The sequence below is a fragment of the Elaeis guineensis genome, chromosome 2, assembly GCF_000442705.2.
Source record: "Elaeis guineensis isolate ETL-2024a chromosome 2, EG11, whole genome shotgun sequence".
Classification (NCBI taxonomy): domain Eukaryota; kingdom Viridiplantae; phylum Streptophyta; class Magnoliopsida; order Arecales; family Arecaceae; genus Elaeis; species Elaeis guineensis.
In genome coordinates, this window is record NC_025994.2 from 114,489,297 (window position 1) to 114,513,549 (window position 24,253).

At 48.4% G+C, this 24,253-nt stretch overlaps 2 protein-coding genes and 1 non-coding gene across 6 annotated transcripts; 2 read left to right on the forward strand and 1 right to left on the reverse strand.

The window, feature by feature from the left end:
* Window positions 1-477: 477 nt before the first annotated feature.
* On the forward strand, window positions 478-20,653 carry LOC105042908 (probable serine acetyltransferase 1). Of its 4 annotated transcripts, none has more exons than XR_002165110.3 (3): window positions 478-1,511; window positions 7,685-8,190; window positions 20,372-20,653. XR_002165110.3 is itself a non-coding variant. In XM_029264621.2 (2 exons), the coding sequence occupies exon 1, from the start codon at window positions 611-613 to the stop codon at window positions 1,490-1,492; it is 882 nt and encodes a 293-aa protein (XP_029120454.1). In that variant the 5' UTR covers window positions 478-610; the 3' UTR covers window positions 1,493-1,511; window positions 6,749-7,097. The 4 variants fall into 4 exon arrangements, 1 of the variants encoding a protein (XP_029120454.1); XR_012139171.1 differs by lacking the exons at window positions 7,685-8,190; window positions 20,372-20,653 and adding exons at window positions 6,532-6,623; window positions 6,749-7,097; XR_003800907.2 differs by lacking the exons at window positions 7,685-8,190; window positions 20,372-20,653 and adding exons at window positions 6,543-6,623; window positions 6,749-7,097.
* LOC114913025 (U6 spliceosomal RNA) lies at window positions 19,710-19,813 on the reverse strand. The gene has a single exon (XR_003799044.1). It is a non-coding gene; the product is annotated as a U6 spliceosomal RNA (small nuclear RNA).
* Window positions 20,654-21,566: 913 nt separating the features above from the next.
* LOC140855819 (pentatricopeptide repeat-containing protein At2g15690, mitochondrial-like) lies at window positions 21,567-23,651 on the forward strand. Its single transcript, XM_073252847.1, is given in 4 exon segments — window positions 21,567-22,287; window positions 22,290-22,829; window positions 22,832-22,967; window positions 22,969-23,651. Coding segments are annotated over 4 exon segments (1,497 nt in total). The 5' UTR covers window positions 21,567-21,806; the 3' UTR covers window positions 23,309-23,651.
* The last annotated feature ends 602 nt before the right edge of the window (window positions 23,652-24,253 follow it).

Sequence of the window (24,253 nt, forward strand, 5' to 3'; positions counted from 1 at the left end):
TTCACGAATAAGTCAATGGGCCACCAAACTTTCCATGTTACAATAAAAATACACCAAAAGTCGCAACAAGCCACGGAATGGGTAAACTCGAGCACCTTGCGGTCCTCCAAGGCGGCTAACGCCCCCCGTTTCCTTGCACAAACAGCCCGCAAACCATACCAAAAGCAAAGAACCGCAAACTTGTTTCTGATATGGGCTGGGATTGTATTTTTTGCTAGAAAAAATGATTGATTTTCTTTCGCGATATAGTCCGTCGGATCTCGATTTTGCACGGCTCTCAACGCATTCGGAGTCCTGTTCTTTTCTATTCATCCGTCTGTGAAGCGCCAACTGCGGGATCCAACGGTGGATTCGTGCAAAGGAAGGTAAACCCTTCTTCGTCACTAAAAATACAACCGTGTCCCTTTCTCACTAAATTCTTTGGTTCTGTCTAACATACATACGTACGCATACGTATATATTTTATATATAGAGAGAGAGAGGGGCGCGCGCGCGCATAAATCACACCGCCTCCCCTTGCAGCGTCCTTCTTCTCCTCCTCCTCCCCCATCATCGCCACGTGACCAACAATAAGCGGCGGCGGAGAGAGAAAGCGATAAAGAGGAGCAAGATGCCGGCGGGGCAGCAGCAGAACCACCATCAGGTGCCGACGTACCCTCCGCCGGAGTCGGAGGACGATGAGTCGTGGGTTTGGTCCCAGATCAAGGCGGAGGCCCGGCGCGACGCGGAGTCGGAGCCGGCACTCGCCAGCTACCTCTACGCCACCGTCCTCTCCCACCCGTCCCTGTCCCGCTCCCTCTCCTTCCACCTCGCCAACAAGCTCTGCTCCTCCACTCTCCTCTCCACCCTCCTCTACGACCTCTTCGTCGGCTCCTTCTCCTCCCACCCACCGGTCCGCGCCTCCGCCGTCGCCGACCTCCTCGCTGTCCGCCACCGTGACCCCGCCTGCGCCTCCTTCTCCCACTGCCTTCTCAACTACAAAGGCTTCCTCGCCGTCCAGGCCCACCGTGTTGCCCACCTCCTCTGGCTCCAGCAGCGCCGGCCTCTTGCCCTCGCCCTCCAGTCCCGCGTCGCCGACGTCTTCGCCGTCGACATCCACCCCGCCGCCCGCCTCGGCCGTGGCCTCCTCCTCGACCACGCCACCGGCGTCGTCATCGGCGAGACCGCCGTCGTCGGCAACAATGTCTCCATCCTCCACCACGTCACCCTTGGTGGCACCGGCAAGGCCGTCGGAGACCGCCACCCCAAGATCGGTGACGGCGTCCTCATCGGCGCCGGCGCCACCATCCTAGGCAACGTCCGCATCGGCGAGGGCGCTAAGATCGGCGCTGGATCTGTCGTCCTCATCGACGTTCCGCCCCGGACCACCGCCGTCGGTAACCCAGCCAGGCTCATCGGCGGCAGGGAGAAGCCCTCCAGGCACGAAGACATCCCGGGGGAGTCCATGGATCATACCTCCTTCATCGCCGAGTGGTCCGACTACATCATCTGATCAGATTTAACCTGATAATGTCTGTCTCTCTTTTCATCTTCTCATCTCTTCGATTCTATCTATGTGCTTCTTTCTTCCCCTCTTTTTTTTTTTTGGTTTGGTATATAGATCGGTATTGTATCGTTTGTGTGTCATATATGTGAGGACTTCTTAGTGTACTTGTATTGGAATGAACTAGAACGCAATTTTGCCTCCGAATTAATAATGTTTGGTCTAAATCTTGAACTATATGATGGTTATTGACAATGTCGAATATTGCGCTATGTTCTATGGTTCAATATTCTTCATATCTTCATAGGTGGGTTGATATAACTTCTTCCTTGATTTGGAAGTGTAAATTGGTGCTTTGCTGTGTTTGAGCTCTCAAGTTTATTTCTTTTATCTGCAGTTATGTGGATTCTGTTGTGTTTGGTGGCACTTTGAGAGGAAAGGTAGCATCCTTTTCCAGATTATTAGAGTTCCTTTGGTTTATTAAAGGATATTATAGGTGGAGCTATTTGTTAGGTTTAGAAATAAAATTGCATGGTCTGTGCAGTGGTGCAAGTAGATTACATAAATGTTAGGCGTTTGGAAGGATAAAATTGGAGAATTAATTGGTGCATCTTACAAAGCACTCTCAGAAGGGGGAAGAGAAAGAGGATGAGCATGAATATTGTTTCAGTGGATGGATCTGGTATATGAGTTTCTCCTGATATGGCTTATGATAATTGATTCTATGTTGAAACTGCGGTGGATTTTCCATGAACAAGATGTATTGGGGCCATGTTGCTGTTCTGTAGTAGTTCCACCAAATTTTCATATGTTTAACAAACCCTAATACCCTATAGATGTCTCTCGACTTAATAAACCTTGTTATAGTTCTAATTGATATGCTTTCTTCTATCTCTAGATTCATTACTACGCTCAAAATAGCTAAAAGATTATCACTCAAAAAATATCCATCAAACGTCATTCTTAGTTGAATCCCTGCTTTCATTTCATTCCACAAAAAATCATATTTCAGGTACTCATTCATAGGAAAGCTAATTTTTAGGCCCACATGCTTCTAGATTTTTCCTTCACAATCTTAATGTGGTGCAATAATGTTGTGTTAGAGAGCTTTCATTTTCTTGTTGTACTTATTTAATAACAATGCATCTATGTGTTTTAGGATATGGTTGGAACATATTCTATATTTATCTTCTAGAAAACCAGTATTCAGGTGATGTTATAACTTGTCATTTTGAGAGATTTTTAGGATTTAGTTGTAGGTTCATGAACCTGTTTTCACTGCTCTGACCTTTCATGGTGATGCTTATTGTCAGGAATTCTGGGGCATTCTTACACTAATGCAGCCTCTTGAATTTATTAAGATTACTGGAAAAATACAGAATTATAAGTTATCATGATGACCAAATGGAGTTGGTCCATGTCTGGGAATGGCTTTTTTAATTCTTTTATCTCCCATTTGTTTCTGTCAAAGGCTAGAACCTTCGGTAACACCATAGGAATATAAAATGAAAAAGAGTCCTAGAGATTTTAGAAGGGTGATTGTGGCAGCATATGGTATGCTGGTGGTTGTTCTTTTCTTTAAGCTGCAAGGATTTGCTTGTTTAATTATTTTGTAGCATATCACCAGAAAATCTGATTATTCTTCCATTTTATAATATTTTTTCCTTTTTTCCCATTGAACTTTAAAGATATGTTTTCAATCAAGGATTTGGAGATAACGATGTTGAAATCACAAACCAACCTTAGGGCCACAAAAAAAAAAAATACGGGGACTAACATTGTTTGAGGTTTGAGTGTGGGTCAAAACAGTCTTACGTAATAGTACACAGTTCATGAATCCCATTGAATTCAGAAGTAAATGCATTGTGATGCATGCAAAATTTCGAAAGATGACACGGAAACTAAAGGGTTCTTGCACACTAGGTTAATGAATCTTAAAGACTAAGGAACTGTTTGGCATTGTTTTTGGAGGGCCAAAAAGCACTTCTTGGAGGGCTGGAAGTTTTTCTTGGGCAAGTTCAAGGTGTTTGATAAAAATTTTGAATCAATTTTCTCGCTCCTCTAAACGCTGAAAAAGATCTACTAGAGAAAAGGATGATCTTCATATTAGTCAGGGTAAGTTTTGGTTGGAAGCTGGTTGTGTATACTATTCAGAATGATCTTCATATCTCATTGAATTCAAAAGTACATGCAATGTGATGCACTCAAGATTTCTAAAGATGGCATGGAAACTAAGAGGTTCTCATACTTGGTTAATGCTTTCTGAGGACTAAATGGTGCTTCATTACTACCTTCTGTTTAGACAGAAAATAAGTATAAACATATGATTTCAGAGCACTAGGCAGCAAATTTTGGCATAAGTTGACTTGAGACCACATGGCGGAGCTTTTAAGAGGGTTGAAAATTAGAATTATCTTTTATTTTAGTAATGTAATGGGATGTGATATTGGTGCATTGCCTATTGCATTATTGAAAGGATGTTTCATCTCCTCATCCTTGTCATTTTGTGCATTAAGGTGTTACCAAACTTTCTTTGGAGTTTTTTTTTTTTAAATTTATTAGTTAATGTGATCTTGATGCACTTTGATGTAGAGAAGATGCCCAATCATTTCTCCATTTTCCTTGATAATGATTAGGTTATTTATTTGAAAGGAGTGCATCTTTCAATTGATAGTTGAAACATTATTAGTAAAGAATAAAGTACAACTTGCTCTTATTTAAAAATGAATCTTTTTTAAGGCTGGCTTTCTTTTGCACCAAAATTAGAATGAACAATTCTTTTATGTGCCATTGGGGATACATGTAAATCTGTGTGTTGAAGACTTCTAAACTGAATAAAAACTGGCCATTGTACAATTTTACCTAGAAAGCCTTACTGCTCTCCAAAATTCATAGTAATTGGGCTTTATGAAGTTACCATCTTTAAATCAAGGATAGGCTCCCCTATTGAGAGGCTTTCTTTGGGGTACCTCTTGATTGAATGAGAAATTTCTTTCCATAACTGAATATGATGATATCTCTTTTTTTAAAGGGTTAAAATTTCTTTCAAATTTCGTGTGATCAGGTCATTATATAAGATGATCATGGTTGAGTAATTATGTAGGTAGACATAGGTACTTTTGTGTCTGCTGCACAGCTATGTTTTTTTTTTCTTTCTTTCTGGAAACATTTTTCAGTTAGGCTGAACAGCATTTCATCTGCTACTTGTATTATGTTAATCCTTCAGGCCATATTTTTTGAGATTTCCTCTATGATTGTTATTTAACCTTACACTTTTTTTGTCTCATAAGAAACACCACCTCCTCTCAAATATTTGGGCAACTTCTGCACTCATCCACTTACATTATTGGTATCATCAAATTTCCACCTTGACATTTATATCACTGCAGTGCTCATTGTACTTTTATGGACTCTTTTCATTACCTAACATCTAATACTCAAGCATTGCAAACCATATTGCTGTTTCCCCTTGTTTTTTGTGTGTGTGTGAAACAATTCATACCATTATGACATCTTTCCACTTCATCAACCCTGTTATTGTTCCAATTGGTATGCCTATGCTTATCTCCACATTTACCGGTACTTCCAACATAGCTAAAATGATCACTCAGGAGACATCTATTAACCATCACTTCTAATCATATCTCTGCTTTCCTTTTATTCCCACAAGATGATATTTCAGGTATTCTTTTATACTTAAGCTAACTTCTAGAGACATATTTTCTTTAATTTTTGTTCACAACCTAATCTGGCACTCAACATTTCCCTGTCTCAAAGAAATTTTTCCTTCTTGTTATACTTTTTTAGTAATTATTGATGCATCACTTATAGACTTAAAAAGTAGTCCTCATTGCTGCATTAAGGAATTCTAAGATCTGGTTATAGGCTCATGGAACTGTTTTCAGCAGTATCACTTTTAATACTAATGGCCTTTGTTAGGCATTATTTGTCATATTGAATTTCTGAGACATTGGTACTGCAAAACAGTATCTTGAAAATATTAAGACAATCAAAAAGTAGAGAATTATAATCATAATCACCCAGAGTTATTGTCTATATCTGGGAATGGCTATTATAATTTTTTTTTTTCCTTCCAATCATTTCTATCAAGTGCTAAAACTTCTTTTAACACCATAGAGATGCAAAATGAGAAGTCATGGAGATTTTAGAAAGGAAGGGTGACAGCATATGGTATGCTAATGGTGTTCTTTTGGGGTGTTGAATGGCAACAGCATATAATATGCTAATGGTGTTTTTTTGGGATGTTGAATGGCATTCTTTTCTTTAAGCTGCAAGGTTTTACCTTTTCCATGTTGTAGCTTATCACCAGAGAAGTCTTCCTTTTCTTCTGTTTTTAGCATCTTTCCTTTTCTGTTCCCCCATTTGCATTGGTGATAGTTTTTCCAATTATTAGGTCCTAGAGTTAAAGTATGTGTATGTGTATATGTGCTCTTTTTTTTTTTTTTTTCTTGCTAATGGAGATGAAGATGTTGAAAAGAGGCTCTGGTTTTTTGGAAAATGGGAAGTTTGTTTTGATGATGACTGATTATCTTTTGGTTTGAGTGTGGCCTAAAATAGCTCTGGGTAATAGCACATTGGTTGGAGGCAAGATCCATTGAATTAGGACGTATATCTGCGACATGCAGCATTAGAACATGGTTTTAGAGCACTGGGTAGCATATTTTGGCATGAGCTGACTTCATCAATCAGGATTACTTCCCTCCGATGGTGTTGCATTATTGGAAGGATATGCGGTTTTATCATGCTTGTGATTTTATCTATTGAGATGTCATCAGGTTTTCTTTATAGAACTGGTTCTTATTTTCCTTAGCAGGCATGATCTTGGTGCACTTTTTTTAGAGAAGATGCCTAGTAATCCGTCTCTTTCTTGATGCGCATGATGTAATAAATTTGAAAGGAGCATAATTTTTTTTTAATTGGCAGTTGAAACGAAAAAAGATTTGTAAAGAATTGAGGTACAACTTGCTCTCGTTTGAATGGAAAATTTCAAGGCTAACTTTCTTTTGCACTAAGAATATGAATAATAGTTCTTTTACAGGTCACTGAAAGCACACATTGATGTATGTGTCAGAGACTTCTAAACTGAGTAGAAACTATATCCATTTCAGCTTTCCACAAGGTGAACTTAACGCCAAGCTAAGTCATTTTGACATGTCATCAGTCCAGGGATCAGAAACTTTATACCCCTTGCCTTCTTAATCTTTTGCCGCATGTTCTCCTTTACATTTTTTGACTCCTTTCCAGTCACAGAAAAGAAGCATCGACCATGTTCCCAGCTTTCAGAAGAAAATTTAAGTTCTCTCTAACGTTGTCAAAGGCCAGGGACTATTTAAAGCAGGAACCCGCAATTCGGGCTACATGCTAATTGTATCTTCGCGCTTGCAAAATTTATTCTATTCAGCAGATGCCTGTGTTTCAAGTTTCAACCAGAAAATAGTTGCAGCTTTTGAGGAACCTTCGCACCTCACTGCCACCTTCTGGTGGATCCTAGAAGCTTGGAAATGAACTGCAGCAGCACCTATGACCTTTATACTCCAGCAAATAATTGTACTCTGTAATTTGTACTTGTATTCATGAATCAGCTTTATCAACAGTAGCTTTTACTGCTTGCGTTCTTTTGTCTGCTAAAGCATTAGCCCTTGGAAGCCCCTGATCTGAGCTGAGTCTAAATTGCTCAGACGGCCTATTATTTGCAAGAGATCTTGTCTGAAGTCTTTTGCAATGCTTTTTTATCCGAAAAAAAAAGAAAAAAAGTCCTTTGCAATGCTTCAGGATTTCATACTATATCAGCTTGATGCTGTTGATGTACTCCAGTTGATTCTCTTTCGATCTCAGTGCACATCCAGAGGCAGATTATGATTGTGGCTGATTGCAAATATTCAAATCACAGATAAAAAGGAAAACTTGAGATCCCAAAACAGAAACAGAAATGAAAAAGGAAGGCGAACTGTTATCATAAAGTTTTCGGTTGGCCTACCAAATAGCCTAACATGTAACAAATATAACTAATATGATAATAATTAACATACATATATTTATTCATGGAAGTTTTGTGTGTCAAAAATGCACGATGCATGTTCATGTCCTATTACATCTCAGTTCGTTTTAAATTTTATTCATTTGGAATTGTATATGATGATCCTACAATGAAACTAATTTTTTCGTTATTATGACGTACAGGCTCTCAGCTTGGAAATATATCTGGAACTAAACTATATCTTATTACGGATCCAAACCCAAATCAAACCCTCCAAAAAAATCCGAACCCGATGTTATTGTGGGGTTTGGGTATGAAAAATTGATGGTTCTACCCGATATCACCCTAGCATTGCGGTTCCCTCTTTCCACTCACCTGTGGCTTTTTCTTGTGTCTCACATCTCTCGTGAGATGGGCGCAGGACTGATGGGCGCCGGCGCCGCCGTGATCGCTGCCGCATGCTCGACGAGGCCACGGCGATCGAACGTCTCGCCACTGCTGGCGTCGGTGCTCCCCACCGGTGTCGTGGAGAAGGCTTTGATGGTTTCGGATGCCGTCTCCGCCGCTCGTTCGGACGGGGAGAGGGATGCCGGCGGCGAGCTCGTGTGCTTCATCGGACCCCACGCTTCACCACTTGAGCGACCCTCTTTTTCCTCCTCCTCCTCCTGCTCCACCATCCATCCAAAACCCCGGCATGTCTGATTCCTAGGTATTTCTCCAACTTCTTTCCTTTTGATAACAGTAAATGTTCAAAAATATTGTTCTCTCTTCTCTAATTTTTGATTTTTCTGTCTAATTTCTTATTTAATCTATTTGTTCTTATCTTGCAAAAAGGATAAAAAAAGGGTAGATCATTCACGATGTAATCAGACTCATCCTCCATGCTATCATAATATCGTCAGTAAAGATCCTGTGATGTTTATCTCGAGGTGGTTCACATCATTCTTTTTGAATGGATTATTGAATCAGTTCCCGAAGAGAATCATATCAATGCTGCTATCATGTATTCAAGTTGTTGCGGCCAATCCCCTCGTCGCCTGGTCGTCGGAAAGCCCGCACTGATCGGAGGCAGCTCCGGCGGGGATCCTCCGATGGTCAAGTCAGGGAGGAGGCTAGGCAACAGTGAGAAGAAAGTAAAGAACTCAACGAGAGGGTGAGGGGGCGAGCCTGTCGTTTCGAAGGGCCTCTAGCACTGTAGCCTTCCCCGATATATATAGTGGAGCGTAATATGGCGCCGTTATTAATGGCGCAGACAATTGAGGAATTGTCAACTCACTGTAGACTGTCAGAGTCGTCGTGAAAGTGTCACATCGCTGTGGAACTGTCAAATCACTAGAGTTGACAATGCCCTAGGTGGGATAATGCCCTTAGGCGGCAGTGCCGCATGCTGCTGTCAGGACTGACAGTCTCCGGCAGCTGTACGGCGATCGGAGGAGTCGACCGACCTTAGGTCGGTGGCCAGTTGTGTGACGTCGGATGGAGATTCGGGCCCCTCCGATGGTCAGTCGGGCAGGTTGCGAGAGTCGGCCATCAGACTCCCTGGTACAGTCGGTAGAGAGCCGTTAATCGGTCGGTAATGGCGCCCGACGATCGGTCGGTCGGTCAACAGTCGGTCGATCGGTCGGGTATGCCCGACTATGAGTCGGCATGAGCAGGGTCGGTCGGTAATCCCCAACAGTTGCCCCCCTCCACTCATTAGTCGGACGACGTGCTAGCCGATGTCTTCATTTGGACAGTAACGCCGGGCGAAAAGGAGTGGATTCACTGTGTGCCCCGTTCCGACCGTACCAAGGGCCGATATGATGTCAGGCGTCTCATGAATGCCGAGCGGTTCGCTGGCGTCAGGTGTCCGGTCGGTGTCAGATGTCCCGTCGGCGTCAGACGTCCTGTCGATGTCAGGTGTCATGTCGGTGCCGGACGTCCTGCAGGCGTCGGATGTCCCGCCGGTGTCAGACGTCCTATCGGTGTCAGACATCTCGTCCCATCGGGAAGGGAAACCGCTGTTCCCGCCGTCCCTTCGGGGATACGAAACGTCGCGGCCTTTATGCCACGTGGCGCGCGGCCATTGGGACGGGTTCGTTGGAGTGGATGGAGGTGACGTGGCTCGATCTGAAGGTAGGTGCGTCGAACCGTCGGGCCAATGGGCGGCCCGGATGATGCCACGTGGCAAGATCTAGGGAGCCCTCATTGGTCGTGCCTTCATCTCGACCGTCGGGGGGCGCTATATATACAGGGTTGCCCCTATTCAATTTTTTACCCCCCTCATTTCACTGTCGAGACTCTACGCGTGTAAGTCCTCATCCCAGGTACTCTCCTCCGCTTTCGTTCTTCTTAGTAGTTCCTTCTCCTTCTTCTGGGGGCCATCATCATCTTCACCATCTCCTTCCTCTTTATTCCCTACCATTTGTTTCAGTCTATGGCCAGAACGTCTCCACGAGGTGGTCGGTCGGGAGAGCCGACTGACGACACTCGGTCGACCCCGGAAGTGGAGGTTTCTTCACTTTCGGGGCCGAACGTTGATCGGCTCCGGGAGCAATACCGCATCCCGGGGCAGTTTCGGCTGTTCGCCCGTGGTGCCGACGGTCGGGTTAACAGCCCGCCTGAGGGCCAAGTGGCCTTCTACTTGGAGGACCTCCGGGCCGGCCTTCGTTTCCCGGTTCCGGAGTTCGTCCGAAACATCCTTGACTATTACGGGCTGTGCCCGGCACAACTCGCGCCGAACTCAGTTCGGCTGATAGTCAGCTTCGCGCTTCTGTGTCGGCTTTTGCCGACCGATCCTCGGATCTCCCTCTTCCGAGCTTTCTTCGTCCTCCGACCCCACCCTAAAGCCCGAGGGTGGTGGTACTTCGTTCCTCGGAAGGGGCTCTCCTTCATTACTGGTCTTCCGTCGTCCATTCATGGATGGAAGAACCAGTTCTTCTTTGCATCATCTTTCACTCCTTGGTGGTTCCCTGTCCGTTGGGGGAATCCCCAAACTGAGCCGAACGAGAACAGTCGGGTGGAGGCCAAAGACCGGAAGGACTTCCACCGGCTGAAGGACATCTCGGTGCCGAAGCAGAGTGAGCTCGTCACCGAGCAGGCCCTGTATGACGCCGGCCTTAGCCCGGTCCCCCGTCTAGGTCGGTTTTTCGTCTTCCTTGCCCTTTTTCTTCTTTTTGTTTCCTCTTTACGGTACTGACCATCTGTCGTCCTTTTGCAGATATGCCGTCGAGATCACGACTGACGGCAGCCGACGTACGTCAGTACGCCGTCCGAAAGAGGCCGGCGCAAGGGGCCGGACCGTCGCGGCCCCCCAAGAGGCCCCATGTAGCTCCACCGAGCGAACCAATCGGGTCGGGGGCGGAGCCCGTCATCGCACTGTCGGCGCCGACAGTGCTTGTCGAAGTCCCGTCCGAGGGACCGTCGGGCGAGGGCGCCACTTCGCCCGAAAGAAGGGCTGCTGAGTCCGTAGATGGCGCGCCGGCCGCCCAACAGGCGAAGGAAGATCGGGAGGAGGCTCACGAACCCGAGCGACCAGCACCTGCCACTGCCCTGTCGGTCGAGACTCGGTCGGGCTCAAGTCTGCCGTCGATTTCCGACGTCAGGGCCTGGGCGGCCGGCCGAGGGAAGGCCCCCATGGCGTCGGGCGACGAAGGAAGGTCGGCTGGCGGAGGATCGACCGACTTCCCGCTCCCCGAAGGTGCGTCGGGCCTGGCCAACCACAACTTGGCCAGGAGACTGTGCCAGGCGCTCCTCCTTCCTGCCGACATCGATGCGATGAAGAACCAGAGTGTCTCCGACATGCTGTCTTCATTTTATCCGATGATGATCCGGGTGAGTTCCTCTTTCCTTTGTTTCCAACATGGTTTCCGTAAGCCCGGTCTCCTGACGGTCGGTCCCGTTTTGTGCAGCTGGTCTTCAACATATCCGAGCTAGAGGTCGGATACCGAAAGTTCGGCGACATGCGCGCGACTTGGAGGGACAAGGTCGCGGCCGTTGAAGCCGACAAGGTCGTCCTAGTCGACCAGCTGCAACAGTCGGTCGAACGGGAGGGCCGACTTGAGGGGGAGGTCTCCCGACTCAAGGGAGCTTTGGCGACGTCGGAGTCGAAGCTGCAGTCGGCCAGGGACGACGCGAAGAAAAAGTCCCGGACCATCCGCCGGCTTTGGCACGAGCGAGACAACTTCGCCAAGGAGCTGGAGGCCGACCGCGAGCAGCTCCGAGTAAGCCTCGAAAATCTTGCCAAGGCCGAAGAAGGCTTGTCCATCGCCCAGGCTGATGCGGACATTGCGAAGGCCGAAGCAGAGTCGGCGAAGGAGGCCTTGGGTCGGGCCGTCGAAGACTTCCGTGACTCGGAAGAGTACCGAGAAGAGCTTCTGGAGAGCGACTTCCTTTCGTATCGGGTCGGGTACGAGGATGCTCGGGAAGTCGTTCGAGGCCTGTACCCAGAAATTGACCTCAGCAGCATAGTTCTGCCAGAATCGGAGGCCCCAGCCACGGAGGAGACGGCCGAACCAGTATCGGAAGGCCTTTCCACCAGGGCGGAAGCCGAAGAAGACGTAGAGCGGGCTACTGAAGATCAGGCGGCCCGGACTACCGAAGCCAGGGCGGATTCGCCGACCGTCCCTCGTCGCTATCCAGTGGAGGAGGCCGACTCCGATGATTAGTCGGTTTTTGTTTTTTCTTTTTTGCTTTTGCTCCGGCTTGTATTCGGGCTTCGGCCCAACTTTGTAAAGCCTATTTTGATCTTCAATGAAATCAAAGTTCTTGGACTTAAACTTTTTTCTTCTGCTTGTCTTTCTCTTTTGATGTGTCGTAGAATGCATCCGAACACGTAAGTCGCCAACCCATATAGATCAGTTAGGACGTTCGGCAATTTGTGCCGCCATGAAGGTAGAATAAGTCCCGACTTTGGATCGGCCTTTCGATGGTCGAGGGCCTAAGTCGGGCGTCCTTCGCCCGGTTGTGAGTCGGGCGCATTCGTTGAGTCGAAAGCCGACCGACCACCGGATAAAGCTCGACAGTCGAGTCCCTTCCGTCGCGTTCAGTCGGATATTGTCCGGTGCATTTAGTCGGGGAAACGACGATAAATCGGATCCCGATACCATTGTGTCGGGTGTTTACACTGCCCTCATGATACACGGTAGTAAGCCGAATATCATCCGGCCGGCCGTAGCTCGGTCGGTAAGTCATGAATGTGACTGTGGTCGCATCGTGTGATAGACGGTGGCAAGCCGAGTATCCTTCGACCGGCCGTAGCTCGGTCGGTAAGTCGCGACGGCGGTCGCGTAGGCCTTTTCGCTTTTCTTTGGTCGGGGCTCAATCGGTAAGTTAGCCGATAGTCTGGCCCGAAAGTTCGACCGTAGAAGGAGTGTCAACTCCCGTCGTCGTGGATGGTTCGGTCCTTGCGAGTGCCCGATACGTCGTCGGCGGTCGGGCAGTCGGTTTCACGCGGACACAAAGTTCGAGTCGGGACGTCGGGACTCGACCTTCTTGGTGAGCGCCGATCGTCCGTCGAAGAGTTAAAACTCCAAAATTTGAAACTGGATTTGTATTCCGAATGAACAAGTACAAAGTTCACTGGTGATACAACTTCAGGTTGTCGGCGTTCCAGATCCGGGGAATGAGTTTCCCTTCCAGAGTCTCCAGTCGGTAAGTCCTCGGCCCATAGGTGCCTGCTACCATGTAGGGCCCTTCCCAGTTCGGAGCCAGCTTCCCTTGGTCCAGGGGCTTCGAGACTTCTGCCTTTCTCAGGACTAAGTCCCCAGTCCTGAAAAGCTTTGGTCTAACCTTGGCATTGTAATATCGGGCTACCTTCTGTCGGTATGAAGCCATGCGAAGTTGGGCCTCGTTCCGCAGTTCGGGGAGAAGGTCTAGGTCGGCCCTCCGGCAATCAGAGTTGTCCGGCTCTTGATACCGCTCGACCCTGGTAGATGGCAGCCCAATCTCGAGTGGAATCATCACCTCCGTCCCATAGGCCAAACCGAAAGGCGACTCCCCGGTCGGAACGCGGGGGGTCATTCGGTAAGCCCACAGAACGGAGCCCAGCTCGTCGACCCAGAGGCCTTTGGCTTCATTTAGTCGGGTTTTGAGCTCGTGTAGTATGGTCCGGTTGGTCACCTCGACTTCGCCATTGGACTGTGGGTGTCCGACTGAAGTCAGTCGGTGCGTGATGTGAAACTTCGCGCAGAAGTCTCTGAAGTCTTGGTTGTCGAATTATCGCCCATTGTCGGTGATAATGGTATGCGGCAATCCGAACCTAAAGATGATGGATTTTTGGACGAAGTCCTCCATCTTCCGTTCGGTAATCTGCGCCAGGGGCTCGGCCTCCACCCACTTGGTGAAGTAGTCGATGGCGACGACTATGAACTTTCTTTGGCCCGATGCTGGAGGGAAGGGACCGAGAATGTCGACCCCCCACTGAGCGAAGGGCCATGGAGCGACGATAGGAGCAATTTGGCTGGCCGGTCGGTGCTGTACGTTGGCGTACTTCTGGCATGGTTCGCACTTCCGGACTAACTCAGCCGCGTCCTTCCTCATGGTGGGCCAGTAGTAGCCCTGTCGCAGGACTTTGTAGGCTAGGGATTTGCCCCCCAAGTGACTCCCGCAGATTCCTTCGTGCACTTCTTGGAGGGCATAATCTGCGTCAGTCGGCCCCAAGCACCTGAGCAAGGGAAGGGAGAACGACCTTTTGTAGAGTCGGTCATCCATGATCACATATTGGGAGGCCGACTATCGGAGCCGCCTGGCCTCCGTGGGATCTTCGAAGCTGATCCCGTCGGTCAGGAACCGAACAATCGGATCCATCCAGTTTGGTTCAGCTGTCAGTTGTAGCACCTCTTCGACCTTGTCGATACTCGGCTGCTCGAGATTCTCCACGAACGTCCGGCCCAAAGAATCGAAAGCCGAGGTCGCCAGTCTGGAGAGTGCGTCGGCCCGGACGTTCTCCGACCTAGGGATGTGGGAAATTTCGAAATACCCGAGGCGCATCACGAGATCCTTCACTTTCTGGAGATATTTTGCCATGGCTGGGTCTCGCGCCTCGAATTCACATTTGACCTGCCCCACGATCAGCTGAGAATCGGAGAATGCCCGGAGGCTGTCGATCCCAAGTTCCTTCGCCATCCTCAAGCCGGCAAGAAGCGCTTCATACTCGGCTTGGTTATTGGTTGCTTTGAAGTCGAATCGGAGGGCGTACTCGGTGACTACCCCATCAGAGTTGGTGAGCAGGAACCCAGCCCCGCTCCCTTGAGCGTTTGAAGCTCCGTCGATGTGTAGTACCCAGGTGGAGATTGGGTCTGGCTCGGAGACCGCGTCTCGTCTCGGGTCCATACCTTCCGACCCTTGGTCGGCCGTCGGACATTCGGCGATAAAGTCGGCCAGGACCTGGGCCTTTAAGGTAGGTCGCAGTCGGTACTGTATGTCGAACTCGCTGAGCTTCATCTCCCACTTCGCTAGTCGTCCCGAGGTATCAGGTCGGTGCAATATCGCCCTCAGGGGCTGGTTGGTGAGAACCACAATGGCATGCGCCTGGAAGTATGGGCGGAGTCGTTGTGCGGAGACGGTCAGGGCGAAAATCATCTTTTTCGTCTCCGAATATCGAGCTTCAGCGCCGCGGAGCACTCTGCTGGTATAGTAGATAGGCTGATGGGTTCGGCTCTCATTCTCTCTGACAAGCACCGAACTGACCGCCTCAGGGGAGGTGGCCAAATAGAGATACAATGTCTCCCCGACCTCCGGCTTCACAAGCAGAGGCGGGGAAGCCAAGTACCTCTTCAGGTCCTCGAAGGCCCGTTGGCACTCATCCGACCAAGAGAAGCCCTTCGCCTGCCTCAGAGTTTTGAAGAACGAGAGGCACCTTTCAGCCGATCGAGAGATGAATCGGCTGAGAGCGACGATTTTTTCATTCAACTGCTGGACCTCCTTCTTGGTGTTCGGATGGCGCATGTCGATGATTGCCTTTATTTTCTCAGGGTTAGCCTCGATTCCTCGCTGAGAAACGAGGAATCCGAGAAACTTTTCCGAGGTCACCCCAAAAGCGCACTTAGTCGGATTCAGCTTCATTCTATGTCGTCGTAGAGTGCGGAAGGTTTCTTCGAGATCTCGGACATGATCCGGAATCCGTGCACTTTTCACCAGCATGTCGTCCACGTACACCTCCATGTTGCGCCCGATCTGGTCTTTAAAGACCTTATTGACGAGTCGTTGGTAGGTGGCGCCGGCATTCTTCAGCCCGAAGGGCATTACTCGATAGCAGTAGAGGCCCTTGGGGGTCACGAAGGCAGTGTGCTCCTCGTCTTCAGGCGCCATCCGGATCTGATTGTACCCGGCAAAGGCGTCCATGAAGCTGAGCAGTCGAAATCCGGAGGTCGCATCCACCAGCTGGTCGATCTTTGGAAGTGGAAAGCTATCTTTTGGACAGACCCGATTCAGATCGATGTAGTCAATACAAATCCTCCACTTTCCGTTGGCTTTCTTGACCATGACAACATTGGCGAGCCAATCGAGATATGCGGCTTCTCTGATGAAGCCTGCCTCGAGCAGCTTGTCCACTTCTTCGTCGATGGCCTTCTGCCTTTCGGGAGCAAAAGACCTTTTCTTCTGCCTCACCGGCCTCACCGTCGGGTCGATGTTGAGTCGGTGAGTTATTGTCTCCGGGGGGATGCCCGACATATCTGCTGCCGACCAAGCAAATATGTCGGTGTTGGCCGTCAGCAGCTCCGTCAACCGTTGCCGTTCTGGGTCGGGTAGTTGAGACCCGACCCATACCTTCCGGTCGGGGTTTTCCGCAATCGGGATCGACACGAGCTGTTCGGCCGGCGAGCCCCGTTCTTCCTCCTCCCGTTGGTCTAGTTTGTCGATCATCAGGGAGCTCCTCAACTCGTCGCTCTGAGCGGAGATCTGGAAGCATTAGCGAGCGAGCTGTTGGTTTCCGCGCATCTCCCCGACTCCGTTCCTGATCGGAAACCGAACCAGGAGATGGTACGTTGAGACAATCGCCTTGAGGGTGTTTAGTCCGGGTCTTCCAAGTACGGCGTTGTAGGCCGAAGGTACTCGGATGACCGCAAAAGTCAAATGAACCGTGCTTTGTCGTGGTTCGGTGCCGACCGTCACGGGCAGGGTAATTTCACCTTCCGTCGCGACGGCGTCCCTGGCAAAGCCTATCAAGGGCGTAGGGATCCTCTTGAGTCGGTCGGTTGATAGTCGCATCCGGGAGAAGGTCGAGTAAAACAAAACGTTTGTTGAACTTCCATTATCTACAAAAAAAAATTTTACATCATAGTTTGCTATTGTTGCCGAGACAACAACAGCGTCGTCGTGGGGAGTTTGGATGCCCCGAACGTCTTCCTCCGTAAAAGTAATCAGGTCGTCCGGGCGCAGCTTCTTCGTGGGCTCCCCTCCAGCAGTCGTCCCCGGGCCAAGTCGTTTGGAAATCATATTGTTGACCCCGGCCGTCGGCTGATTAGTGGTCGCTTCCTCAGTCGGCTGGGGTCGTCGGTCGGCCACTGGTCGAGTCGGCGGGTTTCTCCGAAATTTACCGAGATACCCTCGACGGATGAGAGCTTCGATCTCATCCTTAAGCTGGATGCATTGCTCGGTATTGTGGCCGTGGCCCCGGTGGAATCGGCAGTACTTCCGTCGGTCGAGGCCTTTTGCCTTCAGAGGCGGAGGCCGTCGCAGGTATTCTTCCCCTTCGATCTCCATCAAAATCTGCGCACGGGGAGCAGAGAGAGGAGTGTAGGAGTCATACCTGGGGCGTGTCGGCCTTGGAGTCTGCCGTCGGGGCGACTTTTGGTTTCGTCGCGGAGGCGAGACCCGACCATCGGTCGGGGGCCTGCTAGGTCCGGCGGGGTCCCGACCCTTCATTCGCTTCTCCTTTGGGCCCTTGAACTCGGTCGAGCGCCGGTCGGAGGCTCCTTCGTCCGCGCGCATATATTTGTACACGCGATCCAACAATTCGGCATACGTCCGGGGTAGGGTCTTGTCCAGGGAGTAAGTGAACCGAGACGCCCTCAGCCCCCGTTTCATGGCCGAGATAGCCATGTCTTTGTTGAGGTCCCAGACCTCGAGCGTGGCCGTATTAAATCGCGCCACGAAGTGTCGGAGCGTCTCATTTTTCCCCTGCTTGAGGGAGAAAAGGCTGTTCGACGTTCGCGGCGGCTTCTGGCTGGTGCTGAAGTGAGCCACGAAAGAGTGCTCGAGCTGTCTGAAGGAGTGGATACTTTCCGATCGAAGATCGGAGTACCAAACCCTGGCAGCTTTGCGGAGCGTGGCGGGGAAGCCGATGCAAAAGAGAGCGTCGGTTGCCCCCTGAATCGTCATGAGAGCTTTGTAGCTCTCCAGGTGGTCGATTGGGTCGGTGGAACCGTCGTAGGGCTCCATGTGCGGCATCTTGAACCGACTGGGGATCGATTCGTCGAGAATGAGTCGGGAGAGAGGTTGGGCGGTCTGGAAGTCGACGTCGTTCGAAGACTTCTGTCCGTCCACCTGCAACTGTGCAAGCCGACGGTCGATTTTCTCGAACCTACGTTCGTAGTCGTCCGTCCGTCGGTGCTGGGAGACCCCAGGAGTGGAGTCTCCGGAGGATTTCGAGAGTGAGGCGGACGGCGTTCGCGGTCGCTTCTCATTCCTCGCTCGTTCCAGCGGGGAGGGAGAAGGCTGCTGGGATCGACGGGCATCGCACCGCAGCCGCCCCTCCTCCTCTCCGTGGGAGCGCTGTGGCAGGCGCTCGCGCGGAGGCGACGGAGATCGACGCGGGCGTCGGCGGCTGCTCTTGGAGGGCATCGGATGTGCCGCCGGTTGCCCGACCGATGATGGCGGCAGCCGTGCCGGTTGTTGCTGGAGGTTTTTGACCGCGTCCGTCAGCACGGTCATTTGCCGTACGATTGCCGCGATCTGCACCTCCGTGGTCACCGCGGGGTGCGGAGAGCTGGGTTCCGTCGCGGAGGGTGGAGGGGAGGCCTCTTCTCGGCGGGAAGAGCGCCTCGCCGATCCGGTGACTCTCGATTGTTGAGCTCTTGTCTTTGTCATTAGTGTCTACTAGGCCCCCCTACCTGGCGCGCCAATCTGTTGCGGCCAATCCCCTCGTCGTCTGGTCGCCGGGAACGAGCGCCTGCAAAAGAAAATCCACGCTGACCGGAGGCAGCTCCGGCGGGGACCCTCCGACGGTCAAGTCAGGGAGGAGACTAGGCAACAGTGAGAAGAAAGTAAAGAACTCAACGAAAGGGTGAGGGGGCGAGCCTGTCGTTTCGAAGGGCCTCTAGCACTGTAGCCTTCCCCGATATATATAGTGGAGCGTAGTATGGCGCCGTCATTAATGGCGCAGACAATTGAGGAATTGTCAACTCACTGTAGACTGTCAGAGTCGCCGTGAAAGTGTCACATCATCGTGGGGCTGTCAAATCACTAGGGTTGATAATGCCCTAGGTGGGATAATGCCCTTAGGCGGCAGTGCCGCATGCTGCTGTCAGGGCTGACAGTCTCCGGCAGCTGTACGGCGATCGGAGAAGTCGACCGACCTTAGGTCGGTGGCCAGCTGTGTGGCGTCGGGTGGAGATTCGGGCCCCTCCGACGGTCAGTCGGGCAGGTTGCGAGAGTCGGCCATCAGACTCCCTGGTACAGTCGGTAGAGAGCCGTTAATCAGTCGGTAATGGCGTCCGGCGATCGGTCGATTGGTCAACAGTCGGTCGGTCGGTCGGGTATGTCCGATTATGAGTCGGCATGAGCAGGGCCGGTCGATAATCCCCAACACAAGTAAAGAACAGGTTAAAGATGAGAAGAAAATCTTGTTGTCTGTATCCAAGGATAATGAATCCTAATTAGCTCATTCTTTAATCTACTATGAGTACATGGGAGTCATGAAGAATTAAAGAAGACTGATGATATTCATTCATATTCTGAACTTTTTAGGCCATAAATCATAAATAGCTCTCTCTGTTTTTGGTGGTTGATTCCAACTCCTCATGTCATGTAACAGCACAGGACTTCATCCTCAAAAGGGTAGCTGGAAGGTATCACTTGGGTTCTTGTATAAGTATCCAAGATCTTTCCAGCACACAATTTATGTGGGACTAAACACACACCGATATGGGCTCTAACATATCGCCCCATTTAAGTTTTGAAATCCTTGCTACTCTAAGGGTCTAGATCCAATCAAATCTAATCACAAACACCACATTTGATCCATGGTTAGCTCTAAAAGGTTTTGTATTATAGTATTTCCTAGTCCATATGGACCATAGGCTAAGTCCACTCTGATACTATTTCTCAATTTGTGCATGTCATCTTTGTATAGGGGCTATGCTAATCTTCTCAATATCATTCCAATTTTATCAGTCCTATCATGGTGTTTGTTATTGGATTTGTTTAGATTTAGATCCTTAACATAGTAAGGATGCTAAGATTTAGATGAGGAAAGTATGTGAAAGCACGTACATGAATCTTGTCTATTTCCTTTTTTTTTTTCCTTCATTTTGATGTTTTCCAAGTGTTTGTGATGAGATAAATGAATCTTGGTTATTGCAATTCTGTTGGAAACATGGTTGAGTCAAACTAAGTGCTCAATATTCTTATGAAAGGAGCTGAGAGTTAGAAATTTCACATTAAAGTTTTGGAATCCATTTTTGGCCTTCTAAGCAAAGTTTATGTTGATCATGGTGCTTGGGATAGTTTTTGGCTGTTTTCAGTAGGCTGTCCCTTAGTAATTTAAACATTAAAATGAGTGCCAAAAAAAAAAACTATATTTTGACTGTATATGTGTTTTTTCCTAATAATTCTGGTGATGAAGTCAGGAACTAATGTCTTCCTATTTATCAAGATTTTGTAGCCCATCATACAGGTTACACCTGCTTAACATTAATCATGCATTTATTTTTAAAGCATTGACAGATTTTCTTCTCCTCAATGTGCAGGAATGGGAGCTGACCAGGAAGAACAAGATTATTTGTTATTTATGTTTAAAGATGCTCATTTAATCGAAGTGATTGCCCATGAAGCTGAAGCTGAATATAACATGAAATCTCCTGCCATACTTGAGAAGTTTATCAAAGTTCTTGCTTGTTTTGTATGATGGAGCACAAGTAATTACTAGTGAAGGCTGTGTCATACCTCGCTCTTAATTTCTTGCTAACTCAACTATAGACCTTTATGCACATTACTTTTTAGTGGTTATATTACACTGGTAATGTGCCTGATTGCTGGTTGTTACAACTGTGGCGGCTATGTGAGACCTGCACCTGAGAACTTGTACACAGTTGCATGAATCACCTCAAAATGAAATAGGTTAGAGCAATTGAGAAAGATGCACTTGAGGTTTGGTGCTCATGGGAATACCAGTTTGGGTTTCCCTGCCTGAATAGCATAAATTTACAATGTAAAAAGATTCTGCATGTTAGGGGGCAAATCAAAACACTTTTAGCATTACTTCAATAGGCAGCTGAAGAGGATTTCTCCATGGCCGCTATCCTGAATAAAAGGACTAGTTCGTCCATAGGTATCATCTACCATGATGTCAATATATTGATCAAAATATTCTAAAATCTTTCTTTTGGTTTTAAATATTGCAATTGTTTGCTTAAAATGAGGATCCATGTCAGTTTTTGCCGGTTTTTGACGCCTTGATCTGGGGTATGTCTGGTCTCTTGAACGAGGTGTTGGATGGTGAAAAAGTATAAAGAGTACAAAAATAGATGTAATGGTATTCTCCTTTTTGAAAAATATTACTTTTTTTTTCTTTTATATTTTTCCGTACAATCAACGAAGTCTTAATACCTCGTTTATTTTTTACATTGTTGTTGTCTATGTGAATTATTTGGCTAAGAAGAAAAAAAAGAAAATTATGCACATGCAAGAAAGAAAAATAAAAATATGATTAAAATTTATATTTTTTATTAAAATAATAATGATGATGATGATTATGATAATGATGGTATCAGAATCGGCGCATTGCATTAGATAAAATCGGCGCGCAAGTTGCCGGTTCCCTTATCAGCTCCGAGGAAACCGCCAAAAAGATCCCTCGGTGGTGAGTGGTATAGTCACAGCCATCGATTTACTTGATATACGTCCAGCCCCAGGAGCAAATGCGGCCAGAGCTCATTTCTCGTCACACTAATCAGGATCAGGGGGATCGCAAGGACTCAAGAGTGGACGGCTGTGATCTGGTAAGCAGCTGTAGCCTCTTACCCTTCAAATATCTCCGAAGCCCTCACCTAAAGCCCAAGCCCCTCCTCCATCCCCTTCAATCCGATTACGCCAGACGGCCCGAGAAGGATCCACAAACCCTAGGGTTTCTCAGAAATTCGCTAGGGTTTTTCGCGCTTCTCCCACTCCCCAATCTTTCCTGCCATGGCCTCCTTCGTCGCCATCCATCGCGCCGGCAACTCCATGCTCGCCGTCACCCTATCCAAGGTCCGCCTCCCCCTCCCGCTCCCCTCCTCCCCTCTCCTCCTCAAAACCTTCAAACTCTCGCCTTTCCCCTCCCGAGCCCTCGCTGCCCGATGCCTTTCCACCTCCTCCGCCGCCCCTAACTTCCAGCGGCCGGCCCCCTCCGACCCCCGCGCCTTCCCCCACGACCGCAACACTAATCCTGGCCCTTGGCCCCCTCAGAACCACCAGCGGCCCCCATTCAACCACCGCCTCCCCGTCGATAATCGCCCTCCCATGGACTACGGCCGAACCCCTGTCAACGGCCCGCCTCCTCCGGCCGCCCCCGCTGCCGCCCCTCCTACTGCCTCAGCCCCTCCTCCAGGTCCCATCGATCTCATGGCCCTCTGTAGAGAGGGGAAGGTCAAGGAGGCCGTCGAGTTCTTTAGCCAGGGCATCCGCCCCGACCCCCGACCTTCTTCGCCCTCGTCGCCTCCTGCTCCGATTCAAAGTTCCTTGAAGAACTCAAGAAGATCCACGAGTTCTTCATCCGATCCCCCTTCCGTGCTGACCTTCAGATCAATAACAAGCTGCTGGAGATGTACGAGAAGTGTGGGAGCATGAACGATGCCCGTCGAGTGTTCGACGGAATGCCTGACCGGAATATGGATTCGTGGCATCTGATGATTGATGGGTATGCGTCAAATATGCAGGGAGATGATGGACTGCAGATGTTCGAGCAGATGAGGAGAGTGGGGGTGCACCCTGATAGCCGGACCTTTCTGGCAGTCTTAGCTGCTTGTGCTAGTGCTGAAGCAGTTGAGGAGGGATTCATACATTTTGATTCCATGCATAAAGAATACGGTATTGCCCCTGGGATCGAGCACTACATTAGGATAATTGAAGTGCTCGGGAAGTCAGGGCACCTCAATGAGGCAGTAGAGTTCATTGAGAAGTTGCCGTTTGAGCCACCGGCAGCCATTTGGGAGTCGTTGAAGAATTTAGCATGGGCACAGGGGATATAGATCTTGAGGACCAGGCTGAGGAGCTTTTGATTTCTATAGATCCATCCAAGGTGAACCCTGCAAAGATCCCCACCCCATCAGCTAAGAGGCGGCCTGGTATTAACATGCTTGATGGAAGAACAAATTGGGGAGTACCGTTTGCCTCCGAAGATTGAGAAGAAACCAGTGAAGGAGCAAGTCTATGTGCCAGACACGAGATATGTGCTTCATGATATTGATCAGGAGGCCAAGGAACAAGCTTTGCTTTACCACAGTGAGAGGTTGGCAATTGCTTATGGGCTGATCAGCACACCTGCAAGGACACCGCTTAGGATCATTAAGAACCTTAGAATATGCGGTGACTGCCACAATGCAATTAAGATTATGTCAAAGATTGTTGGGAGGGAACTTATTGTTAGGGACAACAAGCGGTTCCATCACTTCAAGGATGGCAAGTGCTCCTGTGGAGATTACTGGTGAAGTTGCTGCCTCCATGAAGAGTATGGGCATGGACCACCTTCCTTGGATTTGCCAACTTAATGCTTAAATAGGATGCCATGCTTTTTGGCAGTGCTAAGGGTAACCATTTGACCATCATTAGACGATGAATGTGGTTATTGTTCACTGCATTTGGTTGTAGATTGCTTGTACTGAAATTCTATTTCGTACTGATAGGTTAAAGGTACTTGCTTATTGAACTGAACATGAAAACTATAAGTATTTAATATTGTCTTCCCCTTGTGTAATCTAATTGTCATATTTCCTATCAGGGGAAATCACAGTAGATAAGACCTCTTGGATATTTGCTTTACGACAGCTATAACTTTCTTTATTGGATTAAGCATATTCTCGTTATATTTTTTTCTAAAGGTATTAGAAGAATGGTAGCCCCTCAATGTGGATTGCTTTTTATCCTATTTATTTTCTTCATTTCATTTAGAAGCTTTTCATGGATTCCCTTCTGAAATTAAACTCTTTTATTGGGATTGTATTGTTATTTGTTACCTTCCCTATAACTTTTTTTGGCGTTCAGAATATAGTATCAGATAGTATTGATTGGAAACTCGGAGTTCTAACAGGTATGACTGAGGAGAGTAAGAGATTATGGTAGGTGGGATAGTGGTATGGTATTGTAACTAGTTTTTGTTGTTTCATTGCCTCTACTTTGTAGAGATGGACTGTAATCATGCATGGTTATGATGCATTGAGAGGGGAAAACCACAGAGTCAAACTTCATTCTTGGTTTTTGTTAGTAAGCAACCTTAAGGAGATTAAACAATTTAAGGAAGAGTGTTAAATGGGAGGCTGCAGTTTTCTCAAAGGAATTTTAGGACTAGTCAAAAGATTCACAGATCTTATTCAAATCCTTTGTTGTGTGAATTGGTGAGGACAGCAAGGGAGAAGAGTATAGCAATATGAGAGGAG

What these genes read in the sequence shown, in the direction of transcription:
- LOC105042908 (XM_029264621.2), top strand. Translation starts at nt 611, where the DNA reads ATGCCGGCGGGGCAGCAGCAGAACCACCATCAGGTGCCGACGTACCCT.